The 16,797-nt window shown below is 45.9% G+C and overlaps 1 protein-coding gene across 3 annotated transcripts; it reads right to left on the bottom strand.

The window, feature by feature from the left end:
- Positions 1-1,350: 1,350 nt before the first annotated feature.
- On the bottom strand, positions 1,351-16,755 carry Mtfr2 (mitochondrial fission regulator 2). Of its 3 annotated transcripts, NM_001290110.1 has the most exons (8): positions 16,648-16,755; positions 15,790-15,890; positions 10,928-11,032; positions 10,387-10,499; positions 6,635-6,867; positions 5,434-5,800; positions 4,262-4,445; positions 1,355-2,045 (listed from the first exon to the last, which is right to left on the bottom strand). In NM_001290110.1, the coding sequence occupies exons 1-8, from the start codon at positions 16,658-16,660 to the stop codon at positions 2,040-2,042; spliced, it is 1,122 nt and encodes a 373-aa protein (NP_001277039.1). In that variant the 5' UTR covers positions 16,661-16,755; the 3' UTR covers positions 1,355-2,039. The 3 variants fall into 3 exon arrangements, with proteins under 3 accessions (XP_063140203.1, XP_038959428.1, NP_001277039.1); XM_063284133.1 differs by lacking the exons at positions 10,928-11,032; positions 15,790-15,890; positions 16,648-16,755 and having other exon boundaries at positions 1,351-2,045; positions 6,635-9,945; positions 10,387-10,490; XM_039103500.2 differs by lacking the exons at positions 10,387-10,499; positions 10,928-11,032; positions 15,790-15,890; positions 16,648-16,755 and adding an exon at positions 9,585-10,374 and having other exon boundaries at positions 1,351-2,045.
- Positions 16,756-16,797: the final 42 nt, after the last annotated feature.

Raw genomic sequence — 16,797 nt, 5'->3', positions numbered from 1 at the left:
ATCATCTGACTTCAAACAGGATTATGGAGGCAGAAAGCAAGGTACGGGCTTCCAGAGAACGCTGGCAACGGCAGGCTTGGCACAGCCCCCTAGCTGCCCGAGGCTTAAAGCAGAGGTAAACTGAAGGGTCCTTGGGAAGGACAGCCAGGCAGGTACCGCGGGATGAGACCCACCCAGAGGATAACTCCAGCATGCTTGACTCCATCGTCACTCAACTCCGTGCCCTGCTGGGGGTTCTAAAATGGCTGATGCCGTCCGTGGTGAGGGTTAGAGGTTGACCCAGATGCTAACACCGAGAAGCGTGAAGGTGACCTTTCACAAAGTTGCAATACATGTGTGCACTGTCAGGCTGGGAAGACTGTACCCGTGCTGCTCACCGTAGTCCCTGTGCTGCACCCTAGCAGCAAAACCAACAGCCATTCGGTAACTTCACAGTGGAGATAATCCTACTGCAATCCTGAGCATTAACAATTAAACTTTACTTATTTTAACGAACACTGTGGGCCAGCGAGATGGCTCAGTGGGTAAAAGACCTTGATTTACCCATGACATCTAAAAGGTTGTCATTTGGCTGCGGTTAACAGCTGCTGAGAATCTCGGCGTGCCCGGTACTGGACTTCCCTCTGGTGGTTAATACAGAAAATTACAACCCTGAGGTGTTTTGACTTTCAACTTATTGCTACACTACTTTCTTACCCACTTTATCTGAAAACTGTCTGAAATGCCTTCAGTAATAATGCACAGTTTAAATAGTTTAAAATTTTGTAAGTGTTCACAGTGTTTCCTATGGTTAGAACATGCTGGAAAATCCACCTGCCTGGCTTCACATCCTATCTCACCACTTAAGCTTCGAGGTCCTGGGAGAGTAGCTGGACTAGTAACTCCCTCTGCCCAGTTTCCCATCTGCTGAGAGGCTACCAAAAGCCTACACCCATGTTCCTGACGTGAGGGCTGAGCCGACACACGGAGAACACTAAAGTTAGCCATAAGTGCATCCAAGATGGAGACCCTGGTACACAGTGGGTTTTATTTCTGAGTTCTTTACAATTTTGATAATGAGTGATAGACAAGTTAGGCTCCTCTGAAGCAGAGCGCCTGGCAGAGTGGGCAGGCGCTGACCCACTGACACAGACTCCACCCGGTCCCTGGCTGCAGTAGGGGCAAGCCTAGCAGGGAAGCCTGCAAATCTATTTATCACATTAGCATACAGATGAGGAGAGACAGTTACTGCAAATAAACTGGGTGTTTCATTTGTTCCCCCGAGAAATCTTACCCACATAACCATCTCTCACAAAGAAACCAGACGTCACAAAACAGCAAGAATATAATTTGGATTGTTAAAAACTCAACCAAGTTCAAAAGATCCATTTATTATAAAATCTACTTACAAAAGAATATACATATATACAGGTTATAAACATAACAGAGAACAAAGGGAACACACCAAAGCCATCTGCGTGTGCAAAGCCAGTGTGCAGGAAATCTATCAAGGGTCTACTTCTACGTGTAGTACTTTACGATCAAATAATTTACTACTGCAGGAAGTTCTAGGAAGTTCAGCCCTATGTGACTAAAACTCTATCTTAATGAAAATCATCATCTTCTGCTCACTAAGAAATCTACAAGTTACTGAAAGCCACGTAAACTGTATCACAGCAACTCACAAGACTGAAAGGAGCCTCCGTAGGAAGCCATAGTTTTAGGAACATCACGGAACCACGTATTTCAGTAGCACTCATATGGGGAATCTACACCCAACTCTTTTCAGTAGTCAGTCAAATGCCACATCTTCCAAAAGCAGAGACAGTGTTCACAGATGTCTTCCTCGGGCTGGGCGGATACTGGTCCCAGAGTACAGCCTGATGACCCTAACAGAGGTGGTAATTCCCTGACAGGCAGTGAAGGATACCACAGGGCAAGCCTGATCTGTCCTTCCAAGTGTAGTCCAGCTTTTGCTTCTGATACCCTGGATTACGGCTTTTATATCATCGGTCCTTCCCTTAGGTCACTCGCTGACTCTCTGGTGGAGTAATGTGACGTCAAAACTGAAACAAAGCAAAAGTTTAACACAAAAATTACTAAAATGTAAAAACAAGAAGGGGGAGGAGGGAGAAAGGAGGGAGCGATGGTATGAATGAGAGAGAAAGCAGGAAGGCTGGCGAGGACTGGATGACCCGGAGAGGTACAAGAGCAAGAAAGTCAGGAGCTGAAGACTCCCTAGTGAGCAGAAGGTTCATTTTAGCTCACCGCTGCAGTCTAAGACTGGCAGCCATTGAGGGGCATGTATCCCACAGCAGGACTGCAAAGAGGCACAAACCACTCGCCTTTTGAGCAAGCAATCAGAAGACACCCCAAAAGGGTTCGGGTTCCCACAATTCCTTTTACAAGCATGTCCCCTATGACTTGAAACCTTTGTAGTACCCACAACACTCCCCACTTTAGCACCATACTGTCCCCCTACATCCAGCCTGAAACTGCGTGCTACTAAAGTAAATTAAGAATGCCTCTGAAAGGCAGCGGCTGGGTGGGTACAGACACCGGCCTCCAGGCACGAGGGTAAGCTGGGTCACCAGGACCCACAGAGAACGAACTTCCTCAAACTGACACACACACACAGACACACGCACTTTTAATTTTGCTCTTAAAGAACGTACCAAGAAACAACAAGCAAGCATCAAACATCACATTACAACCCAGGGACGCTTTCACTGGTGCACTACCACCGGGAAACAGTCTTCCTAGGTACACCATAAGCGCTCTATAAATAGCTTCAGAAATAACAACAACAAAAAGATGTCTGTGTGCTCACTACAGATGCGGCAAGCATTTTAGTTATCGCTTGCTTGTTTCCCATCTAACATTTGGTTGACTCACATAGGCAGAACACACAGCTACAGAGACATCATGATCTTGCGAGTACAAAGTGCTACACCAACGTTAGAAGTGAACGCTTACTTCAGGCACAGCTGCACACTGAAAAGGCAACCAGCAGTCCCAACGAGAAGTGTTCCCTTTCTCCGTTTTGCTCGGAGGGCCAGTGTTTTGCCAGTTTGTTTTAGGTACTGGACATCAGACCTAACATTTCCTGCATGCTAACCAGGTATGCTACCACTTAACCAGATCCCCAGCCCGGCACTGTCATGTGTATAAAATGCCATTATGAGTCAACACCTGGTTATGTGCACACAGTGGCAATGCGATGGGCCACAGCTCCTGGACCAGGGCCTTCCTGAAGGAATGCACCTCCCTCAGTATTATGCGATCCGAGCAGCAGCAGGCATTTCAGTTCCGCAGCCTCTCTGCTTCAGGGCACTGAGTGCTGACTTTAGATGCTGCCCCCTCACAAGGCTCATTCTTAGGTCTGACCTCATCTGAGTATGAGAATCACCCCCTTAAGTGTAATACCATTTCATGCGCCCATGCACACCGCTTTAGGGATCACTCTGATTCTGGCCAGGCACGGTGGTACAAGCCTTCAACCTCAGCGCTCGGGGTACAAGAGGCAGGTCTGCTCTACAAAAGAAGCTCTGGGCTGGTCTTAGGGGACATAACTATGATCCTTTTGCTTTCCTAACAAACAGGGCTAACATTCCATTCAATTAAATAAGCCAAACCTTTCATATTTGACAGCAAAAATAATGGAAGGCCGGACCTATTACACAGCTCTTCTCTAGACTCCTTAAAACTTTAAATGTCTCCTTCACACTACAGATAGCAGTAGCAACATCCTACCTACAATAAACCATCACACATCCGTGGTTTTCTTTCCTTTTTTCTTTTTTGGTTTTCAAGACCTCTTCTTTGGTTTCTCTGTGTAGCCCTGGGCTATCCTGAACTCCATTTGTAGCCCAGGCTGGCCTCTGTCTCAACTCAAATGTTGCAATAAAAAGTGTGCACCACCGACACCACCATTGGGCTGCATCTGTGTTTTTCAAGTCGTGTTTTGTTTCATGGTAAGCTAATATCAAAAATAATAGTGCAAAATTAGCAAGAAAAAAGTATTACCAACAAAACAAAAACAAAACTAATGGATCAAACTGTCATGGAAACTGACAGCTTTACTCCCAGAACTTGAGAGGCCAAAGCAGATTCCCAGGGGGGTGTGTGAGTGTGTGAGTGTGTGTGTGTGTGTGTGGTGTGGAGTGTATGCATGTGTGTGCATGTACTGCGTGCGTGTGGGCATGTGTAGAGAATCTGTAGGCAAAGCTCAGTCAAGAAGAACACACTTGAGAAAGCTAATGCGTCACTATCACAAACTCACCCTGGAACCATTTCTGGAAGTTTCTGGACTAGAAAATGGAGAACCTTGCCAAGACCTATTTTCACTATCAAAGGAATCATCTTGAAAGGCAAACTTCTGTTTCAGTGCATTAGAAATTAGAGACACTGGATCCCATTGTGAACTCTGTCTTCTCCTCTTCTGAATGGGTCTACCACCCGGTGACCTATTTGTAAATCAAGAAAATCAAAAGCATTAAAACTCTGATGCAATTTTTTTTTAGCTCTTAGTTCCTAAACACAGCAGGAATGTAAGCATAATACATTATAATCTAATTAGTTTTTAAGAGATTTCTGCCATGAATTAAGAAATCTAAAGAGGGGCTGGTGAGATGGCTTAGCAGTTAAGAACTCTGGCTGCTCTTCCAGAGGTCCTGAGTTCAATTCCCAGCAACCACATGGTGGCTCAAGACCATCTATAAAGGAATCTGATCTCCTGGGATATAGGTGTATGTGCAGACAGAGCACTCCTACATTTAAATAAATACTTAAATAAAGGAAGAAAGAAAGAACGAGCAAACTAAGAATTCACATCAGAAAACCAGGAGCCACGGGTTGGGGCCTCCCACACCTGTGTGGCCTGAGTTCCTCATTTTCATCGCTCCAAACTTCAATGTTTAGCCTTCTAATTTCCACTGTAGCATGCTCTAGGTAAACCAAGCTGGCTGGTCTTGAACTTCTGATCCTGCTTCTGCTATCCAACTACAGGGAATATGGGAGTCTACCGTGACGTCCAGCACATTGAACAGGAGGATTTAAAGAAATCTTTAAGAATGTACAAAAGACCAGATTCATGATGAAAAAAAATCATTCGGCTTTTGTTCATTAATTTGATCATTGCGTCCATCGTCACTGAATTACAATGTTTAATCACACCGCTTCTAGAACTTTCCATTAAATGCTAACCAGCCTCAGGAAAAGCAAAATGTTGGGTAGAAGGAAGTCCTGTATTCTTATCCTCCACAGCACAGAGTACATATAATTAACAGTGAAGTATGATAAGACAAGAGACACTCAAAGAAAGAACTAAGGATGGTTCTGCCCTGGGAAGGAGGCCACAGGGTAAGGGAGAGTAAGAGATACACAACTCCCATGAACCATTTATCTGAAAAACTGATAAAATTTCCTTCCCTCTCCCAAATCCCAGTGACATACCTTTCCACTGGCCGAAGTTTGACCTTATTCATGTCCTTCAGAACATCCAACATGTTCGGAACGTCACTTACTCTCTGGCTTTCTGAATGATGGCTGCCGTCAGTCTTCTTAACACCAGAAGGGCGCTTTTTCATTTCAGCAGCCAGATTATCTATGCCACGTGTATTCGCAGATCCGGGTGGCACGGGAAGAGAACTGGGAGGCTGCAGAGAAAACTGAGGAGGAGGAAGTGGGGGAGGAGGAGGAGGAAGGGGAGGAGGAGAAAGCACCACACTTGGAACATGGTCTGGTTCCACACTCAGCCGAGCGGTCGCTGATGATGGTGGCACCTGCTCCATGCTGGGTCCATCGCTCAAGCTGATGAAGCCTGAAGAACAGAAACCCAAAACCACACACAACCCTCAGCATAACACGAAGCCAGCGAGTCAAGCCAGTAACACCCCTGTGTTCCTGCTACAAGACAGCAAGCAAATCCATGTTAGCCACCCCTTAACCTCCGAGCCACCTCTCTAGACCCCAAAACTTTATGTTTAAAACGAGATGCACCTCCAAAAGCTTAGAAAAAAGACACCGGGAAAATATTACTCACCTGAACTCGGTGAGACAGTATCATCGAAAACATTTAATAAAAGGTATTCATTAGCTTGAGTTGTTTTGTATTGGGTTTTTATTTTGCCCTGTTTTGGTGTTTCTGGGAGAGGTTTTGATGAAGTCTACGCTAACCTCAAACTCTGTTGCTACAGATTATCTTGAACTCCTGCATCCACTCCCAGTGCTAGAATTAAGGTGTGCCCACCGTGCCTTTCCGGGCGCTGTGGCTTTAACCCCAGAGCAGGCCACAGCTCACTACAGCACCAGCACTTGGTTTCCGTTTCCGAGATGCGGTCTCAGTCTAGAGTCAAGACTGGCTTACAACTCAAGGCAGCCTCCCTGCTCCAGTCTCCTAAAAGCTGGAATTACAGGCGTGAGCCGCATGCCTGGCTTCTAATTCTTTGCTGAAGAATTAGCAAAGCTCACTGAGAAGTCATGACTTCTCAAAACAAACAAACGAAGCGACCGTGTACTGCGGCTAGCCCTTCTTACCCGCGTGGTTTACATCAGCCTGTCATGACGCAGTCTCTGCTGGTTTACACTCACAATGCTGCTGACCTGAGGGTGGGCTCAGTATCCCTCCAGCCCAACAAACTACACAACTACTTACCAGTCTCCCCACCCCCTCCCAGGTCCTGCATGGCCACAATGGCCGCGATCTGAGCCCGGAGAGAAGTCAGCTCATCTTCAAGGGCGGCTATCTTTTTAATGGCAGCTTCGCTTACAGGAAGGTCATCGGCCACTGTTCTGTTCTGACTTAGAGCAGGGGACGACAGGTCCCAAGGTAGTTTTGAAGGATGGAAGAGAGCAGCTTTCCCTTCCGCCTTTTTCCATAGACTGTGTCTGTGGGTAAGAGGAAAGAAATATAAAGGGAGGAAAATTTTCAACTTGAGAAAGAAAATCCCAGCACAGCACTGTGGTGGCTTTAATGCCGGCCCTCGAGGCAGAGGCGGGCAGATCTCTGAGTTAGAGGGCCAGCCTGTCTGCAGGCCGTCACACTGCTCTTAGGAAGCTGCTAAGTTTTCCGTTTGTTCTGACTGGTTCTCATAAACTCAGGTTAGCTCCCAGAATCCAAGTCAGCTGGCTAAACGGCAGCTCCCGAATCCTTAGCACCTGCACTGGGGGCACACACTCCTCCCTACCACAGAGTGGGTATATATATATATGAATATATATGTGTGTGTGTATATGTATATATATGAATATATATATGTGTGTATATATATATATAAATATATATATGTGTGTGTGAATATATATATATGAATATATATATGTGTGTGTGTATATATATATGTACACACACATATATACATATATACATATATATACACACACATACAGAGAGTATACATATAACAGACCAATCAGTGAACACGGGCTAGGGACGTAGCCCAGTATAGAGTGTCTAGCATGTACAAGGCTCTGGATTTACCAAGGTAAATAAAACCAAAAGTATCTCTTTCCTCTGGGATGGCCTCTAGCCTCACCAAGAAGGAGAGCCTCGTATCATTACTTTTATCTTCATGTATAGAAAACATCCAATATGCAGCAAGGAAATGAGGAAGTAAACCTTTCCTCAAATTGTAGGTCAAAAAGGCCTACCTTCTAGTTGTTTACCTACTAACTTTTAGTGCTGTAAGTTTACTCAGAAATTCTACATAAGGTTCTGAAGGGCCTTGCATTTGGGTCTATATTAGGATCAGTTTATATCTTCTAAATGTCTGAAAATAAAACGGTTTGATACATAATAAATTTAGCTAGAATCTTTGACTAATTGGCATTCCTGATGCTAAAAGTTTCCATTTAAATATTCTAACATATAAATCAGCACCTTGCTAGGGGTATAAATACATCCAAAATTTGAAACACAGTCCACTTCAGCATTCGTGAAGTGATTTGTTTCAGAAACCCTGCAGACACCAAAAGCCAAAGCTGCTCCAGTTCCTTATAAACCTTTAACCTATGCACATCCTTCGCTCACTTTGAGTCATCTCTAAAGTAGTGAAGACATTCAGGACAGAACCTTTGTCACTTTCATTTTTGTAGATCTGGCATAATATCTGAAATACAAGTTCGCGCTTTTGTTTCTGGGTAATTTCGGGACTTTTCTCCCTGAGTATTTTCTCTCTATTTGATTTCACAGGGTAGAACCCGTATTTTTCGAACATGGACACAAAGCACAGGTGGAAACCATGATAAAGAGCTGGATATATATATATATCTAATATTTATTTTTAAATGCTTTATTTATAATACAGAAAGCAAAATCAATATGACCACGATACCCATTTGATAACCCACAGCCTCCTAGACCGGGTACTAGGTTTAAGTAGGCACAAAGCAGCCAAGGGCTCTGCTGACACCTTGCCCAATCCCTCACACTCAGCCTTGATGAGCAATTCCAGGACTCCCTCCCTGGTCTGAAGCCAGTCCAAAAATGGTAAGAGAGAAAACAGCCCCGAACACCCACTCGACACAGGGGGACGACAAACTTCCACCAGTTTCACAACCTACCCCAGAAGCCAAGACCCCACTGCAAAGACATAAGCAATATGGAAAATCAAAACAACATGGCCCCCCAAAGATATCACCAACCTATAGCAACATTCCTCAGCACAAATAGCTCAAATGAGTCTCAAGACAAAGAGTTTAAGAGTTCAAAGAGTTTTAAAAGGAAACAAAGGCCTGAATGCAGTTAAAGAGAACTAGAGTCCTGACTGAAGTCCGAGAACACAAGTGGAATAAGGAGAACAATGCAGGACACGAAAAAGAATTCAATGGAGTGAAATACTGACGAGAACACAAACACAAATAAGGACAGAAATGAAAACCCCAACCACTCACTCAAAAGACGCGGTGGAAAGCCAACAACACGGATGTGGTAGAAAACAGAGAATCGGGAACCGAGGAAAAGAGAGAAGAACGGACCGCATGATCAAAGAAAAGGGTAAATTAAAGAAAAAATACACAGGAAGTCTGGGACACCCCAAAAGGAGAAAAGCTGTGAATCATGAGACAAAAACAATTTCAGCCCAAAGGCACAGATCAGGCATTCACTAAAACAGAAGAGACTCCCCTGTAACTAAGTAAGAAGACCCCCCACTCAGAGCCAAGAGGCACGCAGAGCCCCACTGGACAAAAAGGAATTTTCCATGAGGTGTTATAATCCAAGCACTAAACATTCAGAAAGCAGAAAGGATGTGAAACCCTCAAGAAAGAAGTCACAACTCATGCAAAAGCAAACCCATTAGAAGACCAGCTGACTTCTCAATGGAAACTTGGGAGAGCCAAGAGAGAAGCAATGTACTAAGTCCTAAACCACAGCCTTTGCCAAGTACATGCGGGCAACACATATATACACACTCACACATACACAAACTCAACACACACTCATACACTCACACAACACACACGACAATGTGAAATTGGAAAGCATGTAAAGAGGACAGGGGAAGAGTTGGGTGGAAGGGTGAGGGATGATGATCTGTTGTAGAGAGCGGCTCGGCGAAACAAAGATGGCGCCGACATCCAGCCTTGTCTGGATATAAACGACTTACTGCGCATGTGCAGGCTTGTCCCCTTGCTAGGGCTCCCTCTAGTGGTGAACAATGGTACTGCACATGTGCGGTTTTTGCACCAGGTGTCAGTTGACCGTTAATATGCTAATGAGGTGATTCATTCTCCGCCAATCACTGGAGGACAAATAGTGAGGTGATCCAAGCCCCACCAATCCCTGAGAGATAATTAGCATACTGTTGTCTATATAAGTCGAGCGATTTTGCTGCTCGGGGTCCCTGTTCAAGAGAGCTGTAACACTAAGAGAGCTGTAACACAGTAAAGGCTTGTTCGCAGAAGAATCCTGTTGCCGCGCGTCGTTCTTGCTGGCGGGACATTGGGCGCGCGACAGATCTGATCAAACTAAAATACATTTATGTAAAAGGGGGAAAATCATTTTCAAAAATTTAAAGGCAAAAAAACCTCTTTAAAATATATACTAAAACTCTTGCTCCTTGTTCTTTCCCTCTACTCCTCCTCCCCTGTCCCTTCTCTCCCCATTCCCCACCCTGCTTCCCTCCACGTGCTCATGGCCCACCTCTACTACTCTCCTCTTCTCCTCTCATTAAACCTTTCCACATTGGGAAAAAATTTTAAAATATATATATATATATATATATATATATATATATATATATGGCTAGAAAATGATATGCCATCACTCATCTATATTAAGAAAATATCAGGACATAGCATATCACAAAAACACAACAAAAATGTCCACTCATTAGGAACAAACTTCAACACTTGCAAGAATTCAAGTTTTAGGCTACACCCATGTCCAAGGCAAACACATAAAATTACCGAAATCTGAGACAACCGGCTTCTCCATCATCTGCCACACACAAAACATCAGCAAAAGACGGAACCGCAAGTTCATAGTCATCCACCTCCTTAGCGTTCGCAGGTGGGGTCAACTACAACAAAAGAACAGACACAGTCAGAACCCCACAGACAATCAGGGACAGCACGCGACTCGTGTTCCATCATAGTAAATAAGTTAACAGTCCAAAACGCAAACAGGAAAAACAGACGTTAAAAAAAGCTGGAGAAATGTTATTCCTCCACCTGAGGGCATAACCGCATCTTCTCCCCACGGCTAATCTCATCCATCACACAGCCGTACATCGAGAACACAAAGTCAGATTGGAACAAGCCTCAGGCATTCTCTGTACTGACTTGGAATATAAGCAAAGAAATGATGTGTGAGAAGATTTATCTGTAGAAGCAAACCAAAGGCTTGGCTCACAGGCACAAGTCTTCCTCTGTCCTCCTGTCCTATATCCCTGGAGTGCCTCTATTACTTTATCCCCAGGGCTTAAATGATGCACGGTGACTGACTCACCTCAAAACGAGGTCTTCGGCAAGGCTCTAAAGGAAGCATTCTTCCAATAACACGGACAATACTCCGAGCTGACCCATAATCTTTATTTTGAAAAATCAGCAAATCCTATAAATAAAGCTTTGTTTAAAATACACGCCAGTTAAGTATGTTTATCTATCTACGAAAATAAAGGTGTAATAGATGTAGTAACTTTTATTTCTTCAAAGAAAACATTAACAGCAAATACTTAAACGTACCTTTATTAAAGAATTAAACCTTATTAACATTTCTTGGAAAAAAAATACCTCAAGTATGGGGTTAGAAGAAAAGTTTAGTCAAAGTTTACCATGGACACATGAGATCCCAAATACAATATCCAGAACCCACGTAAAAATGCTGGCATGGTGATACACTCCAGTAATCCCAAAGCTCAGGAAACAGATTCGTGGACTCCCTCCAACTGATGGCCTCTCTCAATTTCTTTTCCAAAGTTTTCAAAAGAAAGTTACTGATACCACCTTCCCTAACTCATCACACATCCTTCCTACTTTTCCAATCCAATCCTATCTCCACCCACGGAAATTCTTTCTAGGAGCTGTGGTGAAGCACACCTTGAAACCCAGCACTCGGGAGACAGAAACTCTGAGTTCCAGGCCAGCCTGGTTGACAGAGGGAGTTCCAGGGCAGTCAGGGCTACGTAGAAAAACTCCAACCCGAGAGAGGGGGGGGGGGGGGGGACGGAGGGAGGGAGGGAGGGAGGAAACTTTTCCTTGGAGCATGTTTGGCTTGATTCTTGTTTCGGTTCTTTAATAGTTTGAGGGATGTTCTTGTTTGCTTGTTGTTTGTTTGCAGGGGAATGCCCTGCGTGAGTACTGACTGTATCTACCTCACTTTCGCCTTTTCTTCTCCCTGCTCCAACCTCTCTCCTGTCCCTGTCCCAGATTCCCGATCCCTCCTGTTGAGGTTTGGTCTTTGGCTCTGTATTGTAATGCTAAGTATGGGCCCTCAAGACCTGGCTGCCCCCCCCAAGACTAGAAAGTCAGCACATAGACCCAAGTGACCATGCCCCCAAGTTATTTCTGATTGGTGAATAAAGATGTCTAAAGCCTGTAGCTGGGCAGAAGAGAGATGGGAGGAGCTTGGTCTTCCCTGCCAGAGAGTGTGCAGCAGACCAGGAGAGAGAAGGGGGCACAAAGAGAGGAAAAGGTGTCGTGAGTTAGCCCTGAGGGCTGACCAAATGGAGTTAAGAGCAGGCCAGAAGAAACACAGTAAGTAATAACTCGGGGTTATCAATAGGAAAATAGATTCTGATAGAGCAGAGGGTAGATGTCTGCCCACTCTAGTGCTGATTAAGTCCTTTTGTAAACATAAAGGCGGTGCGTGTCTTTTATATAGGAACTAAATGGTAAAAGGCAGGGTAGAAACCCCAGATTGGGTTTAAATATTTTCAACATCTCCTTTAATTGGTATTAATAAATGTATATACATATATACACATACATATATTTATGTATGTATACACATACGTGCACATAACCAACTGAGTCCATTCACCTTATGTGTTCAGAACTGACCACATTGGATGGCATAAGCTACGTGAGTTCGTTCCTCAACTGACTATTCCTCTCTCAGCAGACACTCACCACCTATAACTTCCTGTAGGAGTGGGACCATGTGAAACTTCCCGTCTGACTTGGCATATTATCTGACACTGGGCTTGTTCTGTCATACATCCTAGGCTAGCCTTGAACTCTCAACTCTGTTGCAAGCAAATGAAGTCACAAGTGAATGTGTATTGTGGACATGAGAATGGTCAAGGCCAAGAGTGCCTCAGACCAATTGAGTATGGCAAGACCTTTCCCGTAGCTGAGTTCAGTTACAAAAAGTATCAACCACAACTTCCTCCGCTCTGGTAACTACAGCTTGCTACAGCTCCCCTGGAGAAATTCCACTCCAAAGTCATCTAACCTACTTCTCTTTCAACTATGTATAAGAAACCCACACCCTTGTTCAGTCATACAATACACAGACTCCTCATTTGGCTGTTTATCATGAGTGTGCTGAATTTCCCAGGTGCATCTCCAACAGGGGGCATGGCCCACCCCACCCCAGCTTTTTCTGTCACACGTCTGTCCTTTCTCCATTCACTACAAACCCAGTCAGGTCGATCACAAAGCTGTGCAGGAGCAACTCTCCTACCTCGGCCTTCTGAATTCAGAAGTTACACCAGGAATTGTTCCAACTGCTAGTCCTTGTCATCGTGTGTCTCTCTATTACTGACATCTAAGCTGTTTCAGCACCATCAAATGACATGTTGCATTGTTACTCTAACTCCATGGCCTCTGACATCAACAGAGCACAGCAAACTCCCTAAGCCGGGTGGTTTTTCTTCCCCAGGCCCCTCTAGACCCTTATGTCCAATTGTCTGTGGCATACATTGTTGTGTATCCCAACAATACTTCTGGCTTACATATTTCCTCTCGTCAAACTAATCTGTCCTGCTACTGCCTTTTCATCTGGGCAACATCAAATTTTAATTCACTTTTGTTTAAAATCTTGGCATTATCCCTGACACTTTTTCTAATTCGTTCCACCAACTTTATGGATAATTTGCCATTTTGTAAGCCACCCAGTATTATACACACATTTCATATGTGCTTGTGTTTTTCAGATGGGGTCTATGTAGCTGTCTTAGTCGTGGTTTCTATTCCTGCACAAACATCATGACCAAGAAGCAAGTTGGGGAGGAAAGGGTTTATTCAGCTTACACTTCCACATTGCTGTTCATCACCAGAGGAAGTCAGGACTGGAACTCAAGCAGGTAAGAAAGCAGGAGCTGATGCAGAGGCCATGGAGGGATGTTACTTACTGCCTTGCTTCCCCTGGCTTGCTCAGCTTGCTTTCTTATAGAACCCAAAATTACCAGTCCGGGGATGGTACCACCCACAATGGGCCCTCCCACCCTTGATCACTTATTGAGAAAATGCCTTACAGCTGGGTCTCATGGAGGCATTTCCTCAAGGGAGGCTCCTTCCTCTGTGCTAACTCCAGCTTATGTCAAGTTGACGCACAAAACCAGCCAGTCCAGTAGCTCTAGCTATTCTGGAACTCTATGCCAGTGGTTCTCAACCAGTGGGTCTCAACCCCTTTGGAGGTCACCCATCAGGTAGATTTGTGACAGCAGTAAAACTACAGTTATGGAAAAGCAACAAAATAATTTTATTTTCAGTCTGGCCTCAAATTCACAGAGCCCCACCAGTGCTGGGATTAATGGACCGCCACGCCTGGCTCCTGTTTTTGGCATCACAAGCACAAGAGCCATGCATGGCTCTTCTGTATCACCCATGGAACCAAGACCCATGGATGCTCCTGTTCAACGGGCACACAAAACCTGACGTGAACTTGTCAAACTCAGACTCATCTTTTCTCCCTCAGACTTACTCTAGGTTTATTGAACTTGTGTTCTCATGCTATACCCAAACAAACGTAGTCATAACTTATCATAAATAAAACTACTTTTTTAATTTTTTGAGACAGAGTTCACCTGCCTCCGCTCCCAAATGCAAAAGAACTTTTAAAACTGCATACACTAACTATAATTCTGTGGTGATCGTGTCCACATTTTATCCCTTTGTATCTTATTGGGCTTTGACTTGAAAGAGTAAAACAGATCACTAAACACTTTGCCACCATCTATAAACCGAAACTGTCACAGTTACACTATTGCAAACTCCTCTTTCTCCCACCTAAATAGAAAAGAAAGAATTCGATGTTTACACAGAGGTTTTCTTTCCAGAATTTGGGGTTGGATTTAGGAGCCCTGCTCACGCTTGGCAAGTGCTCCCAGCCCTGGTTCATGACCTTTTATACTGACATGTAGTCTCACTAAGGTGCCCAGGATAGTTTTCGACTCACTCTGTAGCCTAAGGTGACCCTGGGCTTTTCAGTCCCTGTCTGTCTGTCTCTCCAACAACTGAGGCTACAGCCTGTGCTACCACGTGTGGTGTGACTGCTGTGTTCAATCTGCTGCTATGATAAACACCAGGACCAAAAGCAATGTGAGGAGGAAAAAAAAAATCACTGGTTCATAGTGGAAGAAAGTTAGGGCAGAAACTCAAACAGGGCAGGGAGCTGGAGGCGGGAGCTGCCGGACGAATATGATAACTACTGCTTGCTCCACCTGCTTTCTTATAAAAAGGCCAGCCTGGCCAGAGGTGGCACCACCCACAGTGGGTTGGACTCTCCCTCAATCACTAACTAAGAAAACGCCCTACAGGCCTGCCTATAGCCTGACTTTATGGAGGCTAATCAATCAGAGTTCGCTCCTATCGGATTATTACAGTTTGTGTCAAGTTGAAATAAAACTAGCCAGCACAACTTCTCAGTCTCGATCCATCACTGAGGGAAGTCAGGCAGGAACTGAAGCAGAAACCACTGGCTCAGGCTCAGCTGGCTTTCTTAGACCACTCAGGACTCATGTTCCCAAGAATGGTATCCTACAAGGGCTGGGCCCTACCACACCTAGGAACAGTAAGGACAATCTCTTAGAGACAGGGTCGAAAGCCAATCAACTCTAAGCCATGTCTTGAAGTTCCCTCTTCCCATAGACAATATAAAAACTAATTAGGGCAGAGAACACGTTCAAAGTGACACACCAAACCCGACCTCCTGTTGTACATCTGTAGTCCCAGCCCTTGGCAGGTGGAGAGAGGAGGATCAAGAGCTCAAGGACAACCTGCGCTAGACTATACCCTGGCTCAGAGAACAAAAATGAGACCCAAGGATCCAGACTTTTAGCCTAAGCTACACAATATCCTGTCTCAAAACAAGGACAATAATATTAGGCCCCAAAATAAAGTTAGCAAAATTAATAAGACATTTACCTGATCTACGGGAACACCAAAATATGCCAGCATGTTTCTTAATATATTCAGAATGAAAGACATTGGTGAAGCAAGTTCAAGAAAACATTGTTCGTTGGTACCTTAGAAGAGAAGTTATCAATTATTACTCTTGACAAGTAACTGCCACGTAGACCGCACTAAAGAAACCACAGAGACCTTATATGACACATTACACCAAGTGATTGCTCTTGGGGAGCTTTTATTTTGAAGATGAAGAGAAAAGGAAGTGAGTGCGGAGGGGGGAGGTATCCGCGAGCACGTTAAAAAAAAAAAAACCCACAAATTTTTGTTAAGTTACGTTGCTCCCCTCTATATGTAAAGGGATTCTGAGCAAATGTGCGACAGCCAAGCTCACCAGCCTCGGAGCTCTGCTGCCCCTGGAGAGAACCGCCGCGGGGCTCTCTTCACACCGCGAAGAGCGCCGCCCGCCCGCCCGCCCGCCCCTCACCCGCCGCCCGCCCCTCACCCGCCGCCCGCCCCTCACCCGCCGCCCGCCCCTCACCCGCCGCCCGCCCCTCACCCGCCGCCCGCCCCTCACCCGCCGCCCGCCCCTCACCCGCCGCCCGCCCCTCACCCGCCGCCCGCCCCTCACCCGCCGCCCGCCCCTCACCCGCCGCCCGCCCCTCACCCGCCGCCCGCCCCTCACCCGCCGCCCGCCCCTCACCCGCCGCCCGCCCCTCACCCGCCGCCCGCCCCTCACCCGCCGCCCGCCCCTCACCCGCCGCCCGCCCCTCACCCGCCGCCCGCCCCTCACCCGCCGCCCGCCCCTCACCCGCCGCCCGCCCCTCACCCGCCGCCGACCGGAAGCCAAGGCCTCACGGAGCCTGTGCCACTCACCGTCCCGCTGCATTGCACGCCGCCGGCGGCCGGGGAAACTCTCTAGACGCAAAGCGGGGCGGCCGGCCCGCCGACAGCCGCCAAGCAACTTCGTACCGGAACCGCTCGCCGCTTCCTCCTCCAGCCTCGACTCTCAAGCTTGGCGGGCCG

The sequence above is a fragment of the Rattus norvegicus genome, chromosome 1 (genome assembly GCF_036323735.1).
Source record: "Rattus norvegicus strain BN/NHsdMcwi chromosome 1, GRCr8, whole genome shotgun sequence".
Lineage (NCBI taxonomy): Eukaryota > Metazoa > Chordata > Mammalia > Rodentia > Muridae > Rattus > Rattus norvegicus.
Note: the sequence above shows the minus strand (reverse complement) of the source record. Positions and strands in the feature narration are given on the sequence as shown.

Bases quoted from the DNA above. Each gene is read 5' to 3' on its own strand.
- Mtfr2 (NM_001290110.1), bottom strand. The intron at 5,801-6,634 runs GTAAGTAGTTGT...TCTGTTCTTCAG, and splicing joins GGGAGGGGGTGGGGAGACTG to GCTTCATCAGCTTGAGCGAT. The intron at 4,446-5,433 runs GTATGTCACTGG...ATTTACAAATAG, and splicing joins AAACTTCGGCCAGTGGAAAG to GTCACCGGGTGGTAGACCCA.